This window comes from Aspergillus mulundensis (genome assembly GCF_003369625.1).
Source record: "Aspergillus mulundensis strain DSM 5745 chromosome Unknown scaffold_1, whole genome shotgun sequence".
Classification (NCBI taxonomy): Eukaryota; Fungi; Ascomycota; class Eurotiomycetes; order Eurotiales; family Aspergillaceae; genus Aspergillus; species Aspergillus mulundensis.
The window spans coordinates 1,334,760-1,352,223 of record NW_020797889.1 but is presented as its reverse complement, the minus strand read 5'-3'; the positions used below and the strand labels follow the sequence as shown (position 1 = coordinate 1,352,223).

The 17,464-nt window shown below is 51.2% G+C and overlaps 6 protein-coding genes across 6 annotated transcripts; 1 reads left to right on the top strand and 5 right to left on the bottom strand.

The window, feature by feature from the left end:
- Positions 1 to 111: 111 nt before the first annotated feature.
- DSM5745_01960 (phosphatidylserine decarboxylase 1) lies at positions 112 to 1,752 on the bottom strand (the record flags this gene model as incomplete). The annotated part of the gene is made up of 1 exon (XM_026743976.1): positions 112 to 1,752. One exon carries the CDS (start codon positions 1,750 to 1,752, stop codon positions 112 to 114), a length of 1,641 nt encoding a protein of 546 aa, XP_026607139.1.
- Positions 1,753 to 2,458: 706 nt separating this feature from the next.
- Positions 2,459 to 4,046, top strand: DSM5745_01959 (uncharacterized protein; the record flags this gene model as incomplete). The annotated part of the gene is made up of 2 exons (XM_026743975.1): positions 2,459 to 2,464; positions 2,526 to 4,046. 2 exons carry the CDS (start codon positions 2,459 to 2,461, stop codon positions 4,044 to 4,046), a joined length of 1,527 nt encoding a protein of 508 aa, XP_026607138.1.
- Positions 4,047 to 4,248: 202 nt separating this feature from the next.
- On the bottom strand, positions 4,249 to 5,440 carry DSM5745_01958 (phosphoglycerate mutase family protein; the record flags this gene model as incomplete). Its single annotated transcript, XM_026743974.1, has 3 exons — positions 4,249 to 4,945; positions 5,016 to 5,326; positions 5,405 to 5,440. 3 exons carry the CDS (start codon positions 5,438 to 5,440, stop codon positions 4,249 to 4,251), a joined length of 1,044 nt encoding a protein of 347 aa, XP_026607137.1.
- Positions 5,441 to 5,789: 349 nt separating this feature from the next.
- DSM5745_01957 (40S ribosomal protein uS8) lies at positions 5,790 to 6,478 on the bottom strand (the record flags this gene model as incomplete). Its single annotated transcript, XM_026743973.1, has 2 exons — positions 5,790 to 6,049; positions 6,346 to 6,478. 2 exons carry the CDS (start codon positions 6,476 to 6,478, stop codon positions 5,790 to 5,792), a joined length of 393 nt encoding a protein of 130 aa, XP_026607136.1.
- A 1,279-nt stretch (positions 6,479 to 7,757) lies between these two features.
- Positions 7,758 to 10,813, bottom strand: DSM5745_01956 (karyopherin beta; the record flags this gene model as incomplete). Its single annotated transcript, XM_026743972.1, has 7 exons — positions 7,758 to 8,053; positions 8,104 to 8,341; positions 8,394 to 8,726; positions 8,776 to 8,992; positions 9,042 to 9,670; positions 9,721 to 10,505; positions 10,774 to 10,813. The coding sequence occupies 7 exons, from the start codon at positions 10,811 to 10,813 to the stop codon at positions 7,758 to 7,760; spliced, it is 2,538 nt and encodes an 845-aa protein (XP_026607135.1).
- Positions 10,814 to 12,008: 1,195 nt separating this feature from the next.
- DSM5745_01955 (uncharacterized protein) lies at positions 12,009 to 17,069 on the bottom strand (the record flags this gene model as incomplete). Its single annotated transcript, XM_026743971.1, has 8 exons — positions 12,009 to 12,328; positions 12,392 to 13,349; positions 13,463 to 13,946; positions 14,010 to 14,349; positions 14,412 to 14,842; positions 15,089 to 16,719; positions 16,772 to 16,982; positions 17,038 to 17,069. 8 exons carry the CDS (start codon positions 17,067 to 17,069, stop codon positions 12,009 to 12,011), a joined length of 4,407 nt encoding a protein of 1,468 aa, XP_026607134.1.
- Between the last annotated feature and the right edge of the window lie 395 nt (positions 17,070 to 17,464).

The window sequence follows — 17,464 nt, the reverse complement described above, 5'->3', positions numbered from 1 at the left end:
GTAAATGGGGATTAAGAATATGGTACATTATCATAGTGTCTGAGCGATAATACAACAACCTAGCATAACGCCAGCAGCAACAGTAGGCTCCCGAGAGCACATATATACATCCTACTCCTTGATATCCACGTATGCAAGTTTCTGGCCCATCTTGATGCGTTGGCCCTTCTCGATTGTCCAATTTAGCCCACCGTCGCGCTGGCCCTCTTTCCAGCCGGCATCAAACGACCTGCGGGTGCCCATGGGAGCCTCGAAGACCAGCACAATGGAGCTTCCCAATTGGAACCCGCCCATCTCCTCACCTCGCTGAAGAGAATGACCCCCTAATGTTCGACTGGCGTGAAGATAAGTAGCTTCAGCGAATCCAGGATATTGCTCACCGCGCTCGGCGGCTTCAGCGGCAGCCTTATCCGCCGCGGTGTCGGTTAGAAGACTATTAGTCCGTAGCTCGGAGTCGAAGTTGATTTTGATCGAGCCTACGTTTGTGGCGCCTACTGGCGTATAGCTGAAGAATCCCCAGCGCCACCGACCCAGAAGCACGACACGCTCGTTAAGTGTAAAAAGACCAGGCAGATGACGCTGCAGATACGGCGACACAGAGAATAGTTCGCCTGCGAAGTGTCGACGGCTTTCAACGACCCAAGGGACAGGGGAGTGGAACCGATGGTAATCACCAGGGGCAAGGTATATGACCACGTAGTAAAGAGCATTATTCGAGGTAGGTTTTGGAGCATACCAAGGAGTACCGTCGCCGCGCGCAAGGTCTTCACGAACCTGAGCTTCAGACGATACTTGAGATTCAGTGGACGCATCTTTAGATGATGATCGTTTTCTTAAACCTGCGCTCTCCCCGGAAAAGAGAGAGGGCAGAGTATATTTAATGCCGTTCATCGTAGCGAATTCTTCATCAGCCGCAATACTGGCGGCATCCTTTTGCGATGGTTCATTATGATGGTCCATAAACTTCTTGGAGTGGTCCGCCTGAGATGGGGTAGCAGAGCCCAAGAGTGCGTCCAAGCTGTAGGTCACACCTTTGACCTGCTCTACTTCGCCTCGCTCTATGAGACCGAATTGAAGAATGCGGCCATCGGAGGGAGCCAGAACGGCATGCGGGTCAGGGTCAAGCGGACGGACGCCGGGCTTTAGTTGACGGTAAAAGAACGCTGCCAGATTGGGATATACGTGAAGATCGGGCTCGGCCACTTCATCGAGGTTAACGCCAAAGACCCATGAGTATAGTTTGAAGCCCGGCACACGCAGATAGTAAGGAAGTTCAATTTCGTTGAAGCGACCCCATAATCGAGACATTGCCTTCAGGGGCAAGGTTGACATGATCTGAACCTGCCATGGCCCGCTAGGTCGGATTTTCGGGCGCGGAGGGGGTTTTGAGAAATCAAAGGATTCTCCTGTCGACTCAGATTCCCTTTCTCGTCGTATTCGTTCATTGCGTTGAGACTTGTAGTAATGAAGTATGCCTAGAAGACCGATTCCTAGACCGACAGGAATGGGATACCATTCGACCTTGGTGTTTCGTAGGGCAAAGCGCAGTCGGGATCCAAACGAGCCTTGGGTGGATGAGTTTTGGTTCTGGTTGTTGTATGTAGGCCGAGACTTGTGGAAGAACCTGACGCCGGCCCTAAGCCGCTCAGAAGAGCCAAAAGACACCATGTCTGACGACGCAACGCGCCCTTTCGAAAGACGAATGAGGTTCCGACGAAACGGAACGGTATAGCTGAACAGGCCAGAGGCCATAATGTGAGCGTCACACCATGAATATCATCCCGCGCGGAATAGATAGCAGGCAAAAGCTCTCCCCGAGACGTGGGAGGATTCGTCAGGATAGGCTCATGTGTAACATGCAATGTCGGGGGAATGATGTTTTTGGGGCATCTTTCACCGCCCGGCAGAATCAGCTGATAGCGATTGTCTCCTTCCCTCCTCCACGGCTCATCTCCGCTTCTCCAACCTCTCATCACCTTATACCACATCATATTGTTGATCTTGTACCTTCGTTTGTCACATACTTCATATCTATATATGTGACTAGAACGTCTCAGGGAACCATTCGGCGATTGCATATGAGACCTCGTCCTCTTTCACGAAAGGCCACTGTTATCGCATATTAACGCCGAGGCCCGCACCACTTACCTGGCCTTTTCGCATTCTCCAAACTCTTCGCATCGTGCAACTCGATTTTGCTGCCTGACCTATGTCTTTGCCCCAGGTGGAGGGCGGAAATGGCCCTGGGGATCTTATTCTCCATGTGTTGTGCCCGTCTATCCCTCCACCGAATCGCTTCACCTTCACCAGCCTTCCTCTCTCCTCAACCATCGCAGACTTAAAAGTTCGCATCTCACAGTCAATCCCTTCTCGGCCTACGCCGGATTGTCAAAAACTGTTATATCTGGGAAAGTTGCTTTCAAATGACGATGTCACCTTGCAGTCGCTTTTCGGACAAATGAATGTGAGCGCAACGCTCCAAATCGTACTCGGGTGTTAAAGCTAACCATGAAACATTTACATAGGGCTCTGAGTTCTCGGTGCATCTTGTACTCCGCCCTTCCCCGGCAAACTCTTCGGACTCCACTAGGACTGTCACAAACGCCTCGTACCATTCTAATCGTGCCGATGCTCCCAGCGACAACCAACTGAGAAGCCCCGAAACACACGCGCCACAACTGAGGTACAGGGAGCCCAATCCCTTGAGGCGGGATGAGGTTGCGCAGTCTTTACACGAGAACGCCACTCGTCGCCTGGCCGAATTACAACACGACAATGCCCATTCCCGGTTTCCTTGGCTGAGACGCTCGCAACTGATGTCGACGCAGCAGCTTCATCGGCCGCCCTCGTATATGCCAGGGCCAATGGGCACAGCTGCCCCAACATCATTACCCTTTGCCCCTCTGCCAAACCTCCCGCTCGCGGACTTTGGGGATGACATTCAGCTTCCCGAAGAGACCCGAGCGCGCCTGAGGCTGCTTAAACAGTATATCAGCCTGGCAGAAGAACAGATAAATTGCGGGATCGCACCGTCGTTAGACCACGTAATTCAGTTGCGCACGCACCTGTTCAGGTTACTCGACGATCAGCTTAGACTGGACCCGTCCGAACGCGGCGAATTCATTGAGCCATTAATCACCAGGGTTTTTGACATCTCCACTCGTGCGGATGAGCTCCGTCGGCGTCATCTGTTCCCCGACTCTCGCTTTTCGAATAGACCGACGCCTCCATTGTATCTTGTCTCGTCACCTAATGGCTATCAAGCCGTATGCGCACCTTCAGTTGGAACGGATGGAACGCGAACACCAGGTACAGTTCGTACAGTCGAAACAACTGAGGGGCAACAAGCCAATTTACAGCCAAATGCAGATGCAGTCGTTATGGAGAATGTCGTCCGCGCGGCCGTACTGAACCAGCGGCCTGTAGCTGATGGCCAGTTCGGCTTGGGACGAAACCTACGACGTCTGTGGTTGTTTATGCGGCTTTACTTTTTCTGTCACATGTTCAGTCAGCCTGGCTCCCAGACGCGGTTGCTCTATGTAACTTTATCTGTGATCGCCGCAATTCTCTCAGAAACTAGCGTCCCAAACCGGGTGTACGAGATGATTCTCGTTCCTGTTCAGCGGCATCTGGAAGGGCTAGTACATTTTACACCGGAGGAGCAAGTACCGCCGCGCCCACATGGTGCAGAAGCAACAAGCGGCAGAGCTGCAACTGATCGACAAGTTGGGGTACATCCTGGTCGCGACGCACGACGAGCAGGCGGTCTATACCATAATCTACGAAGAGTGGAGCGGTCAGCGGCTCTCTTTATTGCCAGTCTAGTACCTGGCGTGGGAGAGAGGCATATTGAGGTACGGAATGCTGCCGAGGCTGCGCGAAATGCTGAGCTGGCGCGACAGGTGGAAGAGAGACGTCGGCAGGAAGAAGCAGCAGCAGCAGATGCAGCGACTGCAGAGGAGACAAGTGGTGAGCAGCGTGCTCAAGCTACCACCGAGGCTGAAGCGAATGAACCTCAACCCGTGATACCCCAAGAAGTACACTGATCGTGCTTTCCTTTGCACTCTTTTAGTCATCTCGTACCACATGCTGTACACAGTTTTGGTGTTACTGGTTGAATTAGCGTAGGCATCATTATTCGACTTTATATACATACAGAAGAGCACTAGCGTCATGGCCGTCAAGGCACAAACTAGATGAATAAAATTTCTACTCTATCAAGATCGGGTTTATACAAATCGGCAGACTCTATAACTTGGTTCCCAATCTCATTTCACCCTCCGCCGAACTCGCTGTGTCCGCCATCGGCCCAGTATCAAAGGACTCCTCTCCGTTGAAATGCCAACCTCGTTCCGCACCACCGCTCAAAAAACTACAATCGCCATTCTTCACGCAATTCCAACCACCTCCCACCCCCTTTCCTCCTTCCCACTGCGGTACGACTGTCGCCCTCGGATCAGTAATTCTCGTCCCCCCCGCCAGCGCGCCATCCCTCCTCTTCTTCACAGCAGACTCAAGCCCAGAGTTGGACCAATCTCCCCTCCGCCGGAACGTACTCAGTCCCGCCGTAAACACATAGAAATCTTCCTCGCTCGAATCCCCCGGCATATGCCCCGTCAGCACGCGCCCAATGGCAATCAACGGTGCCGCATGCGAGCAGATTAGAATGGCCTTGCTGGTCCTCTGCTCGGCCGGTAAAGAGGCCTCTAGCTCGGCAATTTCGGCGTCCACTTCGCGGATTATCCCTGCCAGCGCGGTTGCGAGGCGGTTGTGTAGTTGCGGGATTGATTCGCCCCGTGTGGAGGTGTAGAGGAGGGGAATGTCGCGGGTAGTGTTTAGGGTGAATGGCGGTTCTTCCTCGTTGTGGGGGTTTAAAGTTGAGAGGAGGGTTGTGAGGGTCGGCGGGGTGGGGTGGTGGAAGAAGGTTGTTGAGCCGAACCATTCACTGTGCTCAGGATATATCCATCAGTTTTCAATCCCCTTTACGCAAGCAGAAGGGAAGGAAGCAAACAAACCCAAGCCCGTTCTCAACCCTAATTTCAAACTCCGCATTAGCATCTATGCCTCCTGTGCCCCCTTTCTCGTCTTTCTCCTTCTTTAATGCCTTCACAGCCGGCTCAATAGTTTGTAAACATCTCCAGAAAGGACTCGAATATACCCGGAACGGCTTGGGCGCTACGTCCCCGCTAATGATATGCGCCGCGAGCTCGTGCGACTGTCGAACGCCATGGGATGTTAGCGCTGGGTCGGACGGGTTACCCGTGGGTGTTGAGAACTGGCAGCTGTATGTGCCGGTTTTGTGGTCTATTGTCCAATTGAGGCGATGCTGTGATATTTGTTAGAGAAGGGTTGGAGACAAGATGGGGTAGGTTGAATAGGCTTGGGTTGGTGCAAAGGGACGTACGCCGTGACGGGTTAGATAGACTGTGTCGAGCGGCATGGTGTAAATAACCAATTTTACTACAATGCCAGATGCCTAAGTTGTAGGATTGGTGGAGGATAAAGAGTAGAGGCAGGGGTTGGGAGCCCGAGTTGCGGGGGATACTGATATCGGGGCTGAACCTCGGCCCGTGATAAACACCACAAAGTTCAGGAACGGACTACAGAGATCTACACCGAAAATATACGAAAACAACAGGTTGCAGGATTCAGACACGGTCATAGTAACAACTACTATCGAGCGTCTAGCATAGGTATCATCCCGTCTTCTCGCCAAGAAGTACAGTCGTTTTCAATTCACATCCATGGCAGATCCATATTTCCAGTTTTCATAGGATTTTTTTTGGTATCTAGTAGAAGAAACCGAGGAGCTTGCCAGCAACGTGCTTGCGACGAGCCTCCTCGTGGTCCATGATACCAGCGGAGGTGGTCAGGACGACGAAACCGAACTGACGAGAGGGAAGGAGCTGGACGGCCCAGTTCTCGAGGTCACCGAGCTGAACGGGGTAGCGGGGGTTGATGACACCGCACTTGTTGAGACGGCCGTTGAGCTGGATGACGATCTTGCCGGAGCGGTGGTCGTCAACCTCCTCGAATTCACCGATGTAGCCTGTAGCAAGAAAGATCAGTATGGTGTATCGGAGATTTAAAGGTTTGCCCAACGCAGAGCTCCAATGTGAAAAAAAGAGAGAAGGGAAACTTGTAAGATCTCCGCCGTCGCCCATCTCGTAAAACAGACGACGGGTTTAATTTCTCGGGCACTTAAAGGGCAGAACTTGTAAGGATCGAAAGCGACGCCTAGTTATCAACCCGAATTTTTGGCATATGGAGATCCCACAAGCCCCCTTCCCTCGTTTCTCATATCGAATAGCTCGGTATTGACGACGGCGAAAGACCCTAACGTACCGTGCTTCTGCATGACGCTCAGGAACTTGATGATGACCTTGGAGGAAGGACGGATGAGGACCTGGCGCTTGCCAGCCTTCTCAGCGTTGTTGATGGCGTTGAGCGCATCGTTGAGGACGGAGGTCTTGACCATATTGTCGGTTGTGAGGCGAGAAGAAAGAGATTCTCAAATCGAGTAGAGATGAAAACTGGAGATGAGGTATCTATATTACAAGAAAACCCTGAACCCCAGCCAGTGGGGAGTGGGTTCGCAAAAAGTCAGCCAACTAGTCCCGAGGCGCAAAGAGTGCCCTTATGGTTGCAACAATCAAAAGGGTTCTTCAGCCCGTGCCGTAATGAGAGATGCGTATCACGTTGGAGAGGTTCTGGCCCCATTGAGTCCTTCGACTTGCAAGTTTTGCATCAATAACCTTTTTCACCATCTTCGTTCAAGGCTCGTCGACTTTTCTCCGGTCGCAACTCCGGTGAATTGGGTGACCAGAAATTCCGCGGTGATTGCTCTCCCAGACTAGCTTTTAGGCTGGAGAAGGGGGGTAGCTGTAAGCAAAAACATACCTCGATGGACGGTACCGGCGGTGCTGGAGTGAACGAAGTTGTCGAGGCCAGGACTCAGGAGGCAGATATTACCGGCGGTGGAGTTGAGATTTCACGATAGTGCGGCGCTTAGGGCTCCCGCTCCTTACCCTTATCTGCACGTGACCTCTGATAACAGCGCGAACACGAAGTCCAGGTCGAGGTCGTCAGTCAGATTTTGTGCTGAAGAAACGACTAATAATGAAAAGAATTATTGGGTATCATTGTACTTTACAAGAGTATGGATTCATGTGCTTATTCAAAGTGCTATCATTCTCTATACAGGTTCTTTTGGGTAGGGGATCAGGGTCAGATTATACTAGCATGGGTCAAATACTTCATGGCGGTGTATGTCTTAGGGGTTACATGACTTTCGGGCATACATGAGTTAGGGGAAAAATGTGTGAGTCTAGTGATAAAAGGGTAACAAAAGGTGAAGAGTGTGGGGAACATTGATTGATCATGCATTAGGACATGTCATGACACAGGAAAAGCGTCCGAAAAGCGGGGATGCCCATCGGCAGTGGTCGTAAAGGCAATGGGGGGAGGACAAAACGTCAAGGTGTGGGGGAGGTAGTGTTGGGGGGGGGGCGAGTAGTCGGGGTATAGATGGTGGGAGGGGCATGTGATGGGGGAAGAACCGCCATATTGCTGTACAAGCAGTCTGAAAATTGTTTGACTGCTTGACGCTTTTTCAGGACACGGCATTTGAGTGTCTCATTAAGAGGCCCTTCAAGACAGAGACTACCTCTAACCGCGAGATAGCCTCCCAGAACATAGCACGCCTCGTTGGGTGATGTTGACCCGACAGTAGGGATATATGCTTGAGCAAGAGCGTCTTATGACATTCCACCACCCTGCATGTTGATCTGGTTCTTGACCTGCTCACGGGCCCAGCGAGCGGTATCAACGGTGCGGTCACCATATTCACGGTTAGTCCTGGTTTCCCTCACCAAGCTTGTGACCCACTCGGGGCGGAAGAAGGGGGAGATAGAGCCATCGGGGTGTGCATCGGCAAGGTCACCAAGGACACCCATGGCCGACCGCATCAGACCCTCGCTGCGAGCAGTCGGGTCCTGGGATATGAGACGGAGAAGCTCGAAGATGGGCTCAATGTATTCTTTGAGAGATTGCACTGGACATCAATTAGCATATAATTGCAACTCAGACCGAGAATAGACGAACCTTGCGGTGTGCCCTTGAATGCAATCAGAATACCACCCCAGGCATCCATGATACCCTCACGAAGCGAGATAACGTAGTCCAGCATCTCGATAGTGACATCGTTGCTAGCAGTAACCAAGGAGGCCTGCTTGAGCACTTGACCCACAACACCCATGTACTTAACGAACTCCCCTCCAATAGCCTGGGCAATGTCTCCAAAAGTTTCGAGAATAGCAGGCTTGAGCTGGTTGGTTTGACTCTGCATTGCGTTAGATACTAGAACAACGTAGATAAGAAAAAGATGTCCTTACGCCCAGGTTGGTTATCAAGTGGTTCATGAAGTTGTCGCAGTACGGCAGAACCTTTTCGTTCAGCCCACGAGAGATATCACTGACCAAGCCGATGGCCATGGCGCAAAGACCAGCCTCTTCGAGGTTGGCAAGGGCGTTGTTGAGGAACGGGCTGAAAGAATCCATGTACTTCTCAAACTCTTCCTCGAGAGCGCCAGCAATAGCACTCACGGTGGCGAACACAACGTCAGGAACACTGGACTTCTGGGGGACAGTAGAGAGAATTTGAAGCATGATTTGCATGATGCGGTCAGCCTGGGGCTTGATCTCAGCCTCAAGGCGTTGAACAATAGCCTGGTCCAGTTAGTATTCGATCATCAGAACAGAACTTCAATCCGCTTACAAGAACAACACTCGTGATTCCGGTCTGCATCTCCTCGAGCATGATGCGGTCTTCAACGCTGATGACCTGCTGCTGCATATTGATGGTACGCTCCAGGCGCTGGAGGATAACGTCGGAAAGGTGAGCAACCGTGGGAAGGCTGTCGTTGGCAGCATTTGTCACGAAGGAGTTGAGAACTTCGTAGCCAGCGGTGCGGAGCTGGTTGTCCGCATCTTGTCTGTACAGGGTCAGATTTAAACTTGGAGTGTAAGAATTGAGAGACGTACCTCTCTGTGAGCGCAAGGAGCGACTTGACGCTCTCCTCAAAGTATTTCGAGATCGGGTTGGTCTGCGCGCCGACATCACCAGCGAAGCGGTCGGCGACATTCATCAAAGCCCAGCAGCACGAGTTGGCAATCTTAGGCGAGCTTGCAAGACCGTTGAAGAGGCAGGAGATAAGAGGTTGAAGGTGAACATCGGGGTCAAGAGTTTCGGAGCAGAAGTCGCAGACACGGCCGAGCGCGTAGGCAGCGGAGTCGCGGACCTGGACGGAGCTGTCTTCCATCATGCTGACGAGCACGTGCAGTGCCTGCTTGACCAGAGGCTCAAGAACCTTCGGGTCGGGGCCATCCATGATGGCACCAAAAGCAGCCACCGCAGCATCCCTGCGGCGCCAATCTTCATTGCGGATGTTCTCCTCAACGAACGCAAGAACAGGCTGAATGACCTCGGCCTGGACACATTGGGCGTAAAGTTGAAGAGCCTGGTAAGCCGCGCGAGAAATGTTGTACTCATCATCACCGGCATCTTCATCCTGCTTGCACATAGCCTGCAGCAGAACCGGGACGACTTCGCGGCAGGCGATGCGCGCAAAACCGTACATGGGGCGGACATCGGTCAAACCCTCGGCTTGGGCCTAAACATGATTAGCGAGGGCTCATCAAAGCAATACTGATATAGGCATACCGCAGCGTTGTCATCTTCAATAGCGATCTCTTCTTCGCAAACGGTGCACCAGAACTCAATAGCAAGCTTGGCTACATCTTCCTCATCGCTCTTCATTCCCATGATACTCAGACCAAATAGAGCCTTCTCCATGTAGAAGCTCATCTTGTCGTAGTAAGCGCCCATGATACGGTTCAGACAGCCGAAGGCACCGGCCTGAACGCGGAGGTCCTGGGCCTGCGTAGCCTCACACACAACCTGCATGATATAGTTCCGCTCGCCCTCATTTTCCATGTTCGATCGCACAAAGTCCACAGAGTCACTGAGGGCCTTGATGGCGGCGAATCGGATGTCCATGTTCTCCTCCTCACGGCGAGCGCCCTGAACGACTGCCGTAAGGATAGCATTAGAGTGTGCAGCCAAGCTCTCGCGGAGCTCGACTTCCTGAGATTCACAAATGAAACCAATCGTGACCAAGGAGGCCTGCTTCATTTGATCCGTTCCACTCGCTACATTCTGAACGAGAATCTGCATCAAATCCGGCCATTCATTCTGAGGCAGCTCGATAGCAGCGATCGAAACGATAAACTGAGCCGCGGACTGACCGGCGCGCCCGTCCTTGGAGGCGAGCGTCTTGAGCGCAAGTTCCTTGACCTGCGCCTTGATTTCTTGGGTAATTTGCTGGCGCCATTTTTGTTGAACCTCGTTAAGCTTTTCTCGATCCCTGAAAGTGAAGGCGTTCTTTAGGGCAATACCGGCAGCGGTTCTGATGTGAGATGCGGAGTTTTCATTCGCGAGTTCCTGACCTAAGGTGACGAGATATCCGGCCTAAAACAAAAGAGGGGAAGAGCGTTAGCAGGCCAAGCTCGGCGATTCTCGTTCCAAGAACGAAGGACAGACGGAAGAGGAGTAAGAGGCGTATACGTACAAAGTCAACGTCGGCGGCGTGAGCCAACTGCTGCTCAGCGTTGGAACGTGTGTTGGCATCTTTTCATTTGAACGAACCAAATCATTAGCACGACCGCCCCTCCGAAAACACACTCTGAAACGAGGCCACGGATAATAAGAACCTACCTGGCGAGATGGTGCTCTCCAAAACCTGAGTGACATTCATCTTGGCTTACGGACAAGTGACCCAAGCCAGGGAGATGCGAGGAAAAAGAAAAGAAAAGGGACAGGGAGGAGGGGAAAAGAAGGAGAGGACCAAAAAAAACTCCTCTTCCCGATTACAAAGAGAATAAGAAGAGACAGGAAGGATGGGAAAACAGTACAAGAGAGAGCCCACGGCAAAAGAGAGAGTGTCGCAGAGGGGGCTGATTAGCGGGTGGTGGTGAACTGGGAGTTGGTTGATGCTGAGAGGGAGGAAAGCGGGAGTTGTTTTTGTGGATTCCCAGCTTATGACGGGGAGCGGACTGGACGACGGCGGGACTCTGAGGCATGCACCTTTGGGAGGCCTGCCTACCGCAACGCTACTGGTAAGCTGACCAGAAAATCTCCAGAGCTCTCTTTGGGCTCTTTGCAATCCCTAGAAAATTAAACATGATGAATCAGTGAATCAGGACGCGGTCGAATTCGGTTTCGTCCTAAATACCTAAGTTTAAGGCTGAGGCTAGATGCCAAACCGTAGGAGCAGCGAATAGCAACGAGAATGGTAAGATCAACGAAGACCAAGCAGCTCCTTGGATAAAGATGGTTTAGGGGACCTCTTATACCGCAAAGAACGATGCTCTTGAAGAAGGTATACTGCAAGAGCCCATCTTTCTGATTGACGCCCAGATGACGGATACATCTAACTGATAGTCACGTGACTTTCCGGACAAAGACACATTCACTTTCTTTGAGGGTGAAAGGGCGCCGCGAGTTCTAAAAACAGTCTCTATCATCTCCTGAGCTGAGTCTCTACAGAATATTGCCTTGTTTACTCTGGATACATTAAAGGAAGCCCCAAATACAGCTATTAGACTCCAGCCGGGGCCTGAATTCCGAGCCTGTAGTTACACGTCGTCTAATCAAGAAGTAGATCCTAGATTTATCTGCTGCTGAGGGCGGAAGCGGGGCAAGAAACAGATTTCCTCCATACAACTCGCTCGCTGCTTGTTTGGAGAAAATTTTCCGATCCCCAGTTTGCTTGTTGTGATTTTACCACTTAAGAACCATCCCACTTTCCAGCAGACATGCCCTAGCAACGGCCCACAAGGGCGCCAGAGAATCCATTCGAACTTCAATCTAAGGAAAAAGTTTTCCATTCCATTATTTTCATATTTATTTTGACAGTTTGATTCGTGAAATAAAACTATGTCATTAGTATACTATTCATCACCCTCCTCATCTTCGTCGTCCCCCATCTCAGCATCAAGGTCTAAAACTTCGTACCGTAGCGCCCCTGCGTACAGCACACATATCGCCCTTCGGCCCTGTCGTCCATTCACTTCGATTTTAACGGGTCGGGCTTTCGGTGCGAACTGATGCTTGACTAGCTGGGAAGACTGGATATCAACGTCTGTCATCTCCTTGACGGCGTCGACGTGGTGGACGTCGTGGTAGTTGATCGTGAGTTGATAGGCAGCTCCTGGTGGATATTCTTGCGGTGATGGTTGGAATGGGAGTTGAAGGATGTACGAGACTCCCACTGGTACGTAGCCAGAGTTAGAATAATAATGCGAGTTTGGTTAGAATTGGAGATATCACGTACCGTTATTTGACCATAGTATCATCAAGTTGTCGCCTTCGGCGAACTGCACCTGACGGATAATGCCATCATGGAAGTTGACTACTCCCACTCGAGCTTCTCGAGTTGAACTGACGCCATTTTCCAAGTCGAGGACCACTCGATAGATGTAAAGTAAATGCCTTGATGTCGCCAGCCTTGAAGCGACATATATCACGCTCAGTTGTTCTCCTCTTTTGACTTCTTCGTAACGCATTGTAGAGTCGAAAACCGTCTTATCACAGTCCCGGTGCAGAGTGAGCGGTGATCGATGCAGGATGCCTCGTTTCTGCGTTACTGCAATCTGACTAAAGACTTTTTCGAACTGTACCCCTAGGCGTTTGGTAAGGTTATTGAGCTTTGGAAGTATCACAGGTGCCGCATCATCAGCTGCCTTGTTCTGTTGTTCCAGCAATTCCTTGAACATATCGTAAAAAGACCGGTTATTTCCCTTGGTAGGGACTAGTTTGTCGTCTGAGGGAACTGGAGGCCTTGGGAATCCCATCATGGGTAACTGCTGGATGTAATTTCGTAGCGAGCTCTTGGTCAAGGCACCTCGGATGTACCTCAGGGTCAGCGGATATTCAACCAGATCGGTTTTCTCCATGAGTTCTTCGAGGGTCTGGGACATGGGTTCTGCACTAAGCATATCGATTTGATGACGAATCCACCGTGAGAATGCATGGAATTGTGTCAGCTCCTCATTCGTACTGATGATGATGTGATGGGCTAGGAGATGGAGACAATCAAGTGTCTCAACGATGGCTTTCAGGTCCGAAGTTTCTAGTCCTAGGACCTCGCTCAGTTTCTGAAATTTGGAAAGGCCAGTGAGTCGGCTAAGCAGAACCTCGCACCGCTCTAGAGCTGGAAGAAGGCACTCGTGCGTCAGCCGTCTGACGATCTCGTAGCCAGTCGCTACGGCTTTCTCCCATCTCTTATGTCCCTGCATTAAGTTAGTATTCGGAATCAAACTTCAAAGAAACAGGAAATACTTGCTCGTTCTCCTAAGATATCCACAAGGAATTCCCTCATAGGCTCAAAGCAATCTCCCGTGACAACCAAATGATAGGCCGCCGTCACAAAATCACAGTGACACTTCTCCTCCAAATCTTGGTTGACACTGCGCATATACCTTGCCGGTAACTCCTGCGCATTCTTCCACTCCATCTCAATCTGCCTCTGTACCTGACAGATATACCGGAGCAGACTCTGCAGCTGGGTCGTCTTATGTGCAAGAAGCGAAAGGTACCGACCAGAGCGTGTAATAAACCGCAAATCAAGCGTCAGGAGGCGCAAATTATTCCCGGATGATGCAACAAGGGCATGAGTTGAGCTGAGTGGGTGAGATGCATGCTGAAGGATGGCACATGGCGCAGGAGACGTAAACAGCACAGAGCCAATCTCAAAGCAGTCAAAGATGCGAAGATGGACAGTACCGTCCTCAAACCCAACAAGTAGAACATCCACTGCACCGCTCGCAGCTTTCTGTGAGGAGTGAAATATCGCGTCAATAGATGCCCGAGAGCTAAAGACATCGTCGCTATCCTGCCTGTCAGTAAAATACACTACCCAGAACCAATCAAAGAAAGAATGGAGAACTTACTCGCTCCCCGTAGACGGCAAGGTACTTAGCCTCGGCAACGAGCTCTCGATATCCAGCAGCGCCAGCTCTCTCGGCAAGTCAGCCTTAAGCAGAGCCGCAGCCTTGGAAGGCTGCATATCGAGCGACAGCAGATCATCAACAGAGAGTTGGCCCACAGCCTCATGCAGCTGACGCCTCGCAACCTTGCTATCAGTAAAATTCACGCCCCAGCCTAGGCAGGTCATCTTGAGGCTCTGCTCTCCACTATCACCATGCGCACGGTAATGGTGGGCTGTTTTCCCGCTATACGCGCTTATGATGCGGACGGTGGAATCCGCGCATGCGACAGCCAAGAGATGGCCTTTCAATTTAAAGTCAGCCTTGCGATGATATCTTTAGACCAAGGGTTATTTAGTGATGTACCGTTATTCTTCCATCGCACAGCCCGAATCTCTCCACTCCCGTCATCCTCGTCTAGGTAAGGGTCGCCCTTGTAAGATCCCCCAAAGACTTTCTGACCGTTTAGACGAAAGACGCCGAGTTCTTCGTCCTCTGTGACCAGGGCAATGAGGTCCATTGACGGACAGTATGTGATCATGTCCTCCTTGCATTTTGCCGGCAGCGACTTCTCCCCGACTGGTGTGAGTTGTGGCTGGGTCGGAGAACCATCTTGAGCCATCTTGAGACGCAGGGTATCTTCTAGTCGATCATAGTTTATAGAATAAGTGCAGTCGCGGATGCGAAGATGCGCGGGCTTATTCTTCTGTTCCTGTTGTTGTTTGAGGAACGTGACTTGGACGGGTGTGGGAATGGGATTCTTGGCGGCGGGCGTCTCGAGACTACAAGCCCACCACCTGAAAGCCTGATCGTATCACCAAGTCGCATAATCCCTTATATTAGTTTGTTCCTATTGATTAGAAAAAAAAACCTAGACAAGAGGATAGTGTTCTTGAATTCATTCTATTGATTAAAGGATATCCGTTCACTAAAGTTTCAGATATATATAAAACCATTCGCTTCATCGCCATGCTAACAAATCATTCCTATTACGCTCGCCATGCTAACCCAAAATAAAAATATATCAATGCAGATTTTCAGACAGATCTGGAGCAGCTCCAGACTGGATCATGTTCTTCAAGTAGCTTAACTCATCGATCATCTCCTGCATCGTCGCAGACTGAGAGAGGAGCATGCTGTACCGACCAGGGTCGTCCGTAGGCGTAATGCTTCTGTCAGACATCACATCCTGGACGCCTTCAGGAAATCGAAGTGTAGATGCAGGAGGACTCGTTAAGCCAAGGCCTTTTAACTCCATCGCTTCGAAGAAAGCCGCGTGGCGCTTGGGGTTGCTTTCGAGGAGGCCCTCGTCTTCCTCGTTGATGTAAAGACCCGGGATGCTTAAGTCTGATGGAGAGAGCGCAATTGTGAGGCGAGGAATGGAGAAATCCACTCGTGTGGAGTCCTCAAGATGAACGGGAGATTTTGAGTCCACGGTTAGGTGTGGGGTGTTCGGATCGCTGGATGCGACATCAGTGGAAGCATCAGACAGTTCTGATAGCGCAATCGCTGGGATGGCTGGAGAGTCCCGTTTCTCATTGAAGGTGGAGGAGGACGTCATAGACTCTGGCGAGACGATATCAGTATCAGCGCTCCATTCGGAGAAACGGCTCTTTTCGCAGGGGCCATCGCCATCGACAGATTCGGTTTCGGTGAAGTCAGAAAAGTGGCTCGCAAGAGCCTCCATGTCCAATGCTCGTTCTTTCTCTTCAAGTTCACGCAGGGCCTCGTCCATGACGGACGAGGGGGAGTTTGGTAGGGTGGGAAGTCTCTTATTCACAACGGCTACCGGGGTGGGTGTCATTGATTCTTTCGGGGACGACAAGTCGCCAGATGGCCGTCTAAACATGGAAGGCGTGGACGGAGTAGAAAGAGGTCTTCTCATAAAAGGTGAACGGATGGAATGGCCGGCATTGTTGGGAACAACACACGGCTGCTTCGGTCGCAGAGTTAAAGGATTTCTGGGTGTAGAGCGATCCGGAGAGTTCGTATTCATTGCTCGTCGTTCTTGAATAGAGAGGGACGCCGAGTCGTGGGTTCCCGCCGATACAGGACGTCTGAATGGAAGGTTTCCGCCATCACTGAACTCAGGCACATGTCCAATAGATGGAGACCGCATGTAGCTATCATTTGACTGACTCCTGGCATGATGACGATCGTCGAGTGGGGGACGCAGGTGCGAAGCTTGATGTTCGAAGACTCCATCTTGATCATTCTTTGGAGAAATATTGGGCGTAGATCCGTTCCATTGACGAAAAGCGGCACGCAGACCTTTGGACCTGGGCGGAGACACAGAGCGCGAAGCCTTTTCCTCACTACGAGGGTGCATGAATTTATGCGCAGTGTGAGCGGGTTGGGACGCGCCGCGGCTGGTGATAGCTCCTAGCGGAGAAGTACTGAAAGACCAATTGGGGGTCGGCGTCTGTAGCAGAGGTGGAGAGGTACGGAGGCGAAGCTTAGGCTTCGGCGGCTCTCGAGGATTCATGTATTTATCCTCAGGATTCATGGTTTGCACTGTTCTCTGAGCGCTCGGGCTTCTCGCTCGCGTCAGATGTGTATCGGGAAGAATAATGGGAACTTGGAGGACATTAACAGGCTGGCCTGGTAGAAAAGGGCAGTGTGTCGTCATCGGCTGGGCTTCGTTGTAGTGCTCAATATCGTCATCCAGCAGATACTAGGAATGTTATCAGATCATTGCGCTTGGTTGTGAGGTTTGAAGTACTAACATAGTACCAGTAGGTGCCCCCCATCTTAAGGCCCCCAGAGCGCGCAGGAAGGGTGTTGTGCACCATTCCATCGCAAGTTATGTTTGTGAATGTATGACATCCTCGCCAATGACCAGCACCGACACGTTTATCCCTTTCCATTACATACGGTTTCGCAAAGTTATCCCAGGAGCCCAGCAATTTCACTGAGCGGACGTTTGGACTCGTGCAGCTATACCAAGGGTCGTTAGCAGCATTCCAATCCTAATAAAGCCAAGCGCACTCACAGCAAGAACGTCATCAGGGTAGTAGAAGTCATGGCGCAGACTGATTCAACAATAAAGAAATACAGAGTCGAAGCAACCCGATATTAGAGACTCAAGAGAGCGTAAATCCGCGCAAGCATAAAGAGCGAACTGAGCGCAATCGATATATCAATCAACACTAAAGGAGTGTTGTCTCTCCAAGACCAGCCCGGAAAGAGAGCGAATGAAAGGAAAGGAAAGAGAGAAGAAAGGAAAGAAGAAAAGAACGCTTTGACGGCTAGAAAGCCAGCCTTGCCAAATGAGCGAGCTTCGAAAACTGTAGAGAACTGTCAAAAGAAACTCAGCCCTCGGGCGCGGCCGAGCACAGATATAGGGCCGCGTAGATGCGACAGCGCACTTGCACACCGTTCGTCAAGACCAAAATAACAACAAACACCAACAAAAGGGG